This window comes from Medicago sativa, chromosome 4 (assembly GCF_051527215.1).
Source record: "Medicago sativa cultivar Bolivia chromosome 4, Bolivia_mono, whole genome shotgun sequence".
NCBI lineage: Eukaryota > Viridiplantae > Streptophyta > Magnoliopsida > Fabales > Fabaceae > Medicago > Medicago sativa.
In genome coordinates, this window is record NC_140752.1 from 88,389,087 (window position 1) to 88,398,820 (window position 9,734).

A 9,734-nucleotide genomic window follows, 5' to 3' on the forward strand; every position below is an offset into this window, starting at 1 on the left:
AGTTCCCCGCCTGTAGAGCATAAGTGTGAATTTTTTTTTGAAAGGAAGTGTGAATTGGAAGTTGTTTGGAACATGACTCACGACGGCCCAATTATTGTCATATAACTTTCCGAATTCTGCTCTTCTCCCAACACATTTTGCTCACTCCCAATTGAACTTCCCAAAATACTCATGCATGAGTTAACTCATGCAGCGTGAGTTAACCCACACAAGTGTTAATTCCAGCGTGAATTAAGTTGTGCAGCGCATGTTAAGATGCGCAAATTTTAACATTGCGTTACTTAACTAACGCAGAGGTATTTTTGGTATTTCAGTTGGGTGCGAGTAAAATGTGTTGGGAGAAGAGCAGAATTCTAACTTTCCTACTATCTAACTTTCCTTGTATCCGTCTTTACATTTTTTTTTATTGCATTAATCTATCAAACTTATCAATGGTGTTTTTTTTATGAAATTTTCATTTTTGTTAAAATTATAAGTATAATTTTAATCATTTTGAAATTGTAACAAATTATGTTTATCTTTTTCAAATCATGTTTAATGACAGTCTAGAGGTGTCAAATGGGTTGGCCCATCCCGACCTAGCACGGCCCAACCCGAGAGGCCCGACTATATAAATGGGTCAGTTAGGCTCAACCCATTTATAATTGAACCGTAAATTCTAGAGCCTCGCCCGTGTGGGCCATGGGCCAGCCCGGCCCGGCCCGTTTTTTATTTTTTAAATTTATTCACTTTTTTTATGTATTAGTTACTCACCACTATTTTTTTGCTAAAATATGATTGGATAGACATAAAAATGTAAATAATTTTTACATTAACATTGAATAATAATTAAACTCTAGATTATTCCTTCAATTAAATCAAATTAATAATTTATAAACTTTAAAATTTTAAAACTTTTAAGCTAAATTCATTCATATTTATTAAGTTAATTTATTTAAATATTTTTTATTAACAAATTTTAAATTAGTTGATAATTTTTTTAAAAATTATACTATTTTTTTAACAAAAATCAAATGAAATATCGATAATGGGCCGGCCCAAAGTCTAATGGTCCAGCCCGGCCCCACTTTTGTATGGGCAAAAAAAGTCTGAGTGCATTTTTGGGCTAGCTTAGGTCCGACCCGACCCAAAATATGGGCTAATAGACCGGCCCATTTTTTACAGCTCTAAATGATACCAACAATATTACATTAGTATAGACAAATTTATTTAAATGTATAATTGGAAGAATGAAAAAAATAAACCTAAAATCATATATCTCTTTTATATATAGTATAGATTAAGTTTCATGAATTTTCCTTAAAAAAATGTTTAATGAATTTTACAACGGCATTTAAGAAGGAAAAAAATTGGTACAAACGTCTAATCATATTTAAAAGTAGAACTATATTGTATTGTTATTATTTAAATCATATCATATTTTTTTTTTTTTTAGGGTTAGGCATATCATGTAGTCTTTTTTAGGGTTAGGCATATCATATAATTGGTCAAAAAAATTATTTAAATCATATTTATTTCCTTTTCCTCGAAGCACAAACCCATGACATTAGACCATATACATGTTTTGCTATATATATCACCCTCTTATTTTGAGCATGTGAGTCTCGATTCCATATAGAGAATAAAGCATAGAGGTTTTCACTAGAAGCCAATGAATAGATACAAATTACAACTTCATTTTCCCAATTATGAGAGAGACGTGTCGAGCACATATGGACAACTATAACCAACGGGAATGATGAGCTTTAGTATCATTGATACATGAGAAAATATGGAGACAATAAAGTAGTCCATGTTTTACATAGGTAGTATAGAGAGAAAAATATTGCATACTAAAAAACAAGGCTAATAAGAGCAATTTAAGGAGACATGCAACTAGTAAAATCCAAATCTTCTTTTTACCTTATAGTGATAGTGCTTGCCTATAGAATGAGATAATTTAGTAACGGACAAAGTCATTTCAATTTCTTTATATGCAGGTTGAATGCTATCTATTTGTCAATTTCTAGCTTTTCAGAATTACCGCCCCAAATCACACTGTTTATTCCAAACAAGTTCCTTCAACTGGCATTAGAATATGTGTGTGTCTTTATGTGTGAATGAATGTATGCGTGGAGGGATGGCTAAGGTATCCACAACAATTACACATATAATTGGAAGCATATCAATATGGTGGGTCATGAGGGGAAATTAGACTCCACATTTTCATAAAAAAATCTTTAGGAATTAGGTATACGAGTCATCTCATCTATATGATGTTCAACACCTCTTTTACATCAAGTAAGAAACTTTTACTCACACTTTATAAGCTAACAATTTTTCTCAGAAATGTGAGTTCATCTGTAAAATCTCCCTCAAAGAGAAGTTTTTTAATCATCCACAAATACATGAAAGTGTTTCAAATACCTGGTATTTGGATTTCAAAACAAAATCTCACACTTTTTCAGTAAAAATTTTAAAAAATTATGAAGCATCACCAAGAGATTTACCATCCATCATGCAAACATTAGTGTAACCTCCTATAAACACCAAAACTATGATAGGAAAATCTATGTTGTTTTACTATAAAAATAATGAGTGCAAATTTTTAGAGGAAGGAAAAAAATAATGAGTGCAAATTTTTAGAGGAAGGAAGTTTTTCTTATGTTGAGTCTTTTCTCACTCAAGTGACCAAGATGTATACACCATAAATGAATAGATGCATCTTCAACTCCATTAACCGCCTCCTATGTAGAGAGTAGTGAGACTTTGTTCCTTTGCTATTATACTAGTGAACCATTTGTGATCTTGCATATGTTACCACCAATATGTGACAGTCCTCGGTACGAAAATCAAGTTAAGGCGATTATGAGGAATATGTCTAGTGAGATAATATTCCCATTTCATAAAAATAAAAAATAATATAGCCTGTGAAGGTCTTGTACCCTCAAACAACGGAGCTCAAATCCTCTAGAAGAGCGTTTGTAAAATGGTCATAATATTAATGTCATTTTAATTAATAAGAATTTTAATTATTAAGAATTCTCAACTTCCTAATTTTTTAAAAATCAACAATTGATACTCCAAAAACCTTCTCTTATCCGTTGAATATACATATACTCCAACTTCACTTTATTTCATGTCTCCAACAAATTAATACTAATATATGAAAGTTTATAACTTCTCAACATTCATTCAACACATCATTTTTTTGCTTTATTTAATTTATTATATCACATCTTCAACCTATCACATCATTTTCTTTTTCTTTCAAAGTGTTTAATGAATATGGATATATATAAAAAAAAATCCAATTAAAACCGTGTACACTGCACACTGTCCTCAATATATAATAGGAAAGGCAGATAAATTTAATACAAATGATCAACTCAATAATTAAAATGGCAAATACTCTCACTAGCTACTATAAGCTGCTAGTTACAAAATGAGAAAAATAAGGGAATGTATTGGTGCATATAATACACATTATTCTTTAGAGTTGGTATGGTTATTAATTAATTAATTAAATCTCGTGCGTTCGTTCCAATGGCAGAATATATGGTTAAGGAGAATTAACTGAAAGTGGGTAGAAAACAGCGAATCTGAATGTGACGAAGTCGAAAAAGGAACGATATAAAGAATAAAACAGAATTTGTGTCAGCGCATGTGATAATACAACTGTAGCCACTAGATAGTGAAACTTTGGCATGGGAATGAATTGGATATATATGCATATATATGATAAATTATTAATAATTATAATTATGTAATTGAAAGAAGGGAAGGGTAGGGTGAGACAAACCAAAAGGAAAGAAACAGAGACCCGTGAACTGTGAAGGACTGATATGCATGTACGTATACATACATATATGCTTGTGTCTAATTGGACTTAACTCTCTCTCAGTCAGTCACTGATATATAGATACTATTTGTGATTGAGACAATTAATACTTTCTCCTAGGCTCCTCCATTGGTCGTTTATTTCCAATATCCCTTCCCATGCAAATTTTAACTTTGACAGTCTCATTTCATTATGACAACTATCATGGATTGGATGCATATATGTCCTTCCCTTTTTTTATTATTGGTTAGCTTAGTTTATGTAGATTTTGTACCACATTCACATTAATTGAGAATGAGATAGGAGATCTCATGTGTACTTGGAGATCTTTGCATTTGTAAATTGTAACTAGACTTGATATTTTTTAGGTGATGAATCTCTCCGTGATTTCAACAAACCTACCGTAATATCGAACATAGACTTTTTGTTGCATAAACAATTAGAGATTGAACATTTACATTGTTTTTTTCCTTCTCTCTAATATGACATAAATAAGTAATTTTAACATATATTTGATTTTTCTTTTATGGTTTTCTATGAGTTTGTTGTCTAAGTGTAGTGTTGTTTTATTCGCTGTCTTTGTGGACTTTGTTTTGTATGTCTTCTTTGTACGGCAGTTTGGATTCCTGTCTTCTTGCGGTGTTAGTTTAACTCAGATTCACAAAACAACTTCGATCATTCTATATTCAATCATGACTTGGGCGTAAATATTATAGATCCTGAGTATTCTGGCCATTTTGATTTTGTCACATTTGTAGACATTTTGAATTTGTTGTATTATATTATTAATTTAGACATTGTGAGTTTGTTTACAAATTCATTTTTTTCTAATTTTAACGATATTGAATTTGTATTGTTCTAAAAGTATTTTAACAGTTTAAAAGAATGAAAATTGTTATTAGTGAAAATAAGATTTAACTAATGTACCATCACTTGGGTCCAATTAATATTTTATAGATATATTTGAGAAGGAATATATAAGGAAAACATATAAGTATAAACCCCCCATGAAATTTTACTTATTGTGATTTTCAAGATAAATGGAAACCAATTATATGTTTTGTTTTCTTTTACAAAACATTTTTTTTTTTATCATCGATTGTAATATTGTCCTATGTTTTACTCTGTTTTAATTATTATTTTTCACAAAAATAGAAAGGAAGAAAAAAAGAGTTTCATATACAACTAATTTAAAACATAAAATTTAATGATTTTTGGAGGGGAAAAAGAAAATAAAATGATGTAAACTTACACTAGCAGGACAATATTTTACTTTTTTTTTTAAGGAAGGACAATATTATTTTTTTTGTCAAGTAGCTTAGTGGCTAGAGCTCACACAATTAAATTGTGGAGTGTCTGGGGTTCGAACCCCGGCCCCTGCATAAAATATGCAATATCCCTACCAACTGAGCTAAACTCACGGGGATAGGAAGGACAATATTGTACTTATTTTAGCATTTCAAATGCTTCATTTGAATTTTTTTTATTTTTTTTATAGTGATAATATTCTTCATACTTCAACTTTGTTGAAATAACAATGGAATGACATAAGTCGTAAGGAATTTGAATCCCTTGAGAAAGTGGTTCACATATTCTTCGACAGAGATGATGTAGATTATTCACCGCTAGGGTGAAAACTCTGTAAGACATGGTAACTCAAAAAATAACCGGTGTTGGGATAATTTATAAATTTAAAAAAAATTGGGATACAAGTATAAATATATAACAAAAAGTTATATTAATTGATAATTTTAAAATATTTAGGTCAAATTTGAAATTCAAAGTTGAGGGCCAATTTTAAAAAAACGAAAAATAGAACTGAATTTGCAAAATTGAGGCTGGTTTTTCTCTCCAATGAAAATAGTCATTTTTTTAAGAGAATAAGTTAAATTCTTTAGTTTTTTTTTTAAGGAAAATTCTTTAGTTAATAACCCATCATTTCATATATCAATAATATCATATAGGACACAAAAAATCATATAGGACACAAAGAAAGTAGTCATATTGCTTATTTTTATCAATTCCAAGGGAAAGAATCCAAGATACAACACTCCATTTCACCAACTATAAATACCATGCCAGAGTTTAGTATTCTCACACTTCAACATTCACAAATCACAAGAGGATAATAAAAGCAGTAAATATTAGAGATGGCTTGTAAGGTGCAGAAAAGGGTATCACTTCGCAGAAGACTTCACATTCTGCGAGTCCTTACCAACTCCAACAATAATGTAAAATTAACATTCTAACCTTTTTTTCTTTTTTTACATTCTCTCATTGCCATTATTATTTTTTTCCACTGATTTCACAAATTTAATCACACTATATGTTACTTGTTTTTCAAGCACTGAATTTTTTTTTTTTTTGAAAAAGCAAGCACTGAAGTTGTTACTTGTTTGTTTTGAAGGCCAACAGAAATTCCATTAACAAGAGTACTTTTCTACACATTCATAAGCTAAAGCTTGCACTAGAAACTCTCAAAAGAGAGTATGAAAACCTGATAGCCACAAGAAGAGAGTCCATTAGCTTATTGAATAATGTCAATGATAACAAGGTTTAGTTTATATTTATTCTCTTAACTTTTTTATTATAGAAAAACACAAAACCAAGGCCTATATATAAATATTACTAAAATCCAAGCAAAAATAACATGTTTTTTTTTATTATAACAGGATGTTAAGATAGAGAAAATAAGGGGAGGAACTTTTATGGTAAAGGTCACATGTGAGAAAGGAGGTGACAAGTTGGTTCCAATTTTAGAGGCTTTTGAAGAGATGTGTGTGAATGTTGAGGAAGCAAGAGTTTCATGTGAAAATGGATTTTCTATGGAAGCTATTATTGTGGCTGAGGATGAAAATCTTGATGTTAGAGATGTTAATGAAGCACTTCTAAAAGCTATTGGAAAGCAGAGTGGTGAAAAGGGTTCAAAAGAGCTTGACAACTGTAGTAATTTGTGAATTTTCGAGTACAATATTAATTTGTGTAACATCTTCTCGTGTACCTCAACAAGTTTTTACATATTTCAAATGTTGCTCTATTATAAATATGTAATAGTATTGTTGAATGGTGACATGGGAATGATAAATATTGTTTTGAAAGCTTGGATTCAATTTCATGTTTCTCATCCTAATTTATGTTTGGTTTCACTTAAGATGTAATCAATTGGTTTTGACATGTTTGGATGTTTATACGGTAAAACTAAATTTACCTTTGGCCATGATTTGTAGCTTCTAATCCAAAATGTGATTTTTACACTCAAATTTATTTTTCACTAATATTTTGTTGCATATTGACAGTTTTAAAACCATTCATTTAAAAATGGAACTAATAATCAATTTAAATGTGGTATATTTTTAAAACTCTCGAAAGGAAAACTATGAATGAAATAAAATAACAATAACTACCTTTTTGGTATTTTATAAAATCACTTTTAACATTTATTTTGTTGAACTTATTGTGCATATTATAGTTAAATACATACAATCGTCCTCGTGAGTTTAGCTCTGTTGGTATGGACAATGCATAAAATATGCAAGGTCCGGGGTTCGAATCCTGGCCACCACCAAAAAAATGTTAAATACATACAATCATCTTTCAACCCTCTAGATTGCTGTAATTTGTTGTTGTTCTTCTTCTGTCTGTTTGAAACAAAAGGAGTAAATGCCTTATTAGCATGACCATCATCTACATAACTATGATCCTCCTTGTCCATTCGAGCATGATCAACATATGAAGTATTCCCCCAGTTCGTTTTTAAAATTGCAACACTTCTTAAAGCTATGGATAGGAGCAATGTTGATGTCTTTTAGTACTATTTACACCTCATCATTCCTATCCATCAAATTACTAGGGTGAACATTTTTAACACGACAAATGGATGAATTCTCCATTGGGTGGAAAGTGAGATCCTTCTATAAGGAATGATCAGATTCTTCATTAGTAAGTTCTTCCCAAAATTTGGCAGAATGGTTTTAAAACACAAAAGTTATGCATAAATTACAAATATTGATTAAAATTTTGGATTTAACATCTTAAATATTAGTTAATCAAATATGAAAGTGATTTTAAGAGACAAAAACATGTAGTTAATGTTATTTGCTTATTTTAATTCATTCATTCATTCTCTCTCTCTCTCTATCTCCCTCCGTCCCTCCCTCTGCGCTTGTATTTATAGATTTCGGAAAAGTGGAATTTTGTTAAGCAAATTGACACTCGCTTAGCAAATGGACGTTTCTTCAATGGAACATAACTAACAAATCATCCATAAGGTTATTCAACCGCCATAAATTTGCTAAGCATAATGTTTCTCGCTTAGCAAACTGCTCTTTGCAAAATACCTCTAAATCTCTGACTTGATTCGCTTCCAGCTCACTAATGGCATGGTTAGCGAATCTTTATGTCCTACTCCACTTAATTGTCGCTAACTCCACGCTTCTGGCTCACTCATCCAACTTCCTTAAACTTAGAATCTTTGATCTTTTTCACTCCAAACATAATTTGATCTTTAAAACCTATAAATACAACGAAAGTATGTCATAGTAGTAGTAGTGATAAAATACTTGAAGTCTTGCTATCCATTATATGCAATGAATAGGATGAATTTCATGAGATTTCTTGCAAAAACAAGTTATAAGTGCCTTAACTATAGATAGGAATTTGTTTAAGTAAATTTGGCACTGATCAACCGTGGACCTTGTTATTTTTGAAATTTGAATGCAAATTGCTTCCACAATGTCTGCAACTCAAAATCAAATCATCCAAGCCACTTTTCAATGATAAAGTGCTTCTTTCCTTAAAAACAGTAGACATCAAATGCAATTATCCAAACAAATAATATTATATCTAATTGAACTAAAAATGCCGAACAAAACAAATAAAACAAGATGTAAATAGGGATACATCAACGCAAATAGATCATAATAGTAGCGACAAAAAAATTCGATAGAATTGCAAAATCAATGTGTTTTAGCACAACTTTTTTTTTTTTTTTTGAAATTTTTTAGCACAACTGGACATTGAATCAATAGCTAAATGGATAATTATTATTATTTTTGGTTAAATAGCTAAATGGATCAAAATTTTAAAGCAACAGTTTTTTTTGAAAGAGAAATTCTAAAGCAACATCTCGATAATTTCTTTTCCTCGAAGCCCAAACCCATGACAGCCGACTATATTTGAAATTTTAATAGTTTTAGCTAAATATATCTCTCTTAATTAAATTTAGGGAGAGCCGGCTAAAAAGTAATTTCTTAGGGAGAGATAATAAAAAATTGGGGTACATGGAATTGGAAAACCTAGGGCGAGTTGTAAGAGGGCCCAATTTTTCAAATGTATCACAAAGGCCCAAATATTTTGAATTCTGCTCTTCTCCCATAAAAAATTGCTCGCTCCCAACCAAACTTCCGAAAATACTCTTACATGACTTAAGTCACACAGCCTACGTGAGTTAACTCACGCAGGGTTTATAACTAGCGTGAGTTAATTCACACTGGATTTATAACTAACGTCAGTTAACTCACGCAACGTGACTTAAGTTATGCAGGGGTATTTATGTCTTTTCAGTTGGGAGCGAAAACAGTTGGGAGAAGAGCAAAATTCAAATATTTTTGGACTTACTTTTTGCAATCATGTCCATTCTAAGATGTAGGCTAATTTGGTAAAAAAAAGGAAATTGCTATTTAGGCCACCACTATTTGCTTCCAGACATATTAAACTGATGAAACTACTCCAACAGTAATTAACTACCATTTAAAAAACTTTTTAAATCTGCTAAATCTATTTAAAAAGTGATTAGACTGATTTAAAAGATGTCGAACGACACTTATACCGTTGTTTGTGGGTGAATGGCAAAATGACAACCAATGGTAATTGGATTTTTTAGCAAACTAAGGGTGCCTGAAAAGCAACCTTAAAA

The 9,734-nt window shown here is 30.8% G+C and overlaps 1 protein-coding gene across 1 annotated transcript; it reads left to right on the plus strand.

The window, feature by feature from the left end:
* Positions 1-5,894: 5,894 nt before the first annotated feature.
* On the plus strand, positions 5,895-6,930 carry LOC146933368 (uncharacterized). The gene is made up of 3 exons (XM_085705159.1): positions 5,895-6,051; positions 6,228-6,374; positions 6,493-6,930. The coding sequence occupies exons 1-3, from the start codon at positions 5,971-5,973 to the stop codon at positions 6,775-6,777; spliced, it is 513 nt and encodes a 170-aa protein (XP_085561285.1). The 5' UTR covers positions 5,895-5,970; the 3' UTR covers positions 6,778-6,930.
* The last annotated feature ends 2,804 nt before the right edge of the window (positions 6,931-9,734 follow it).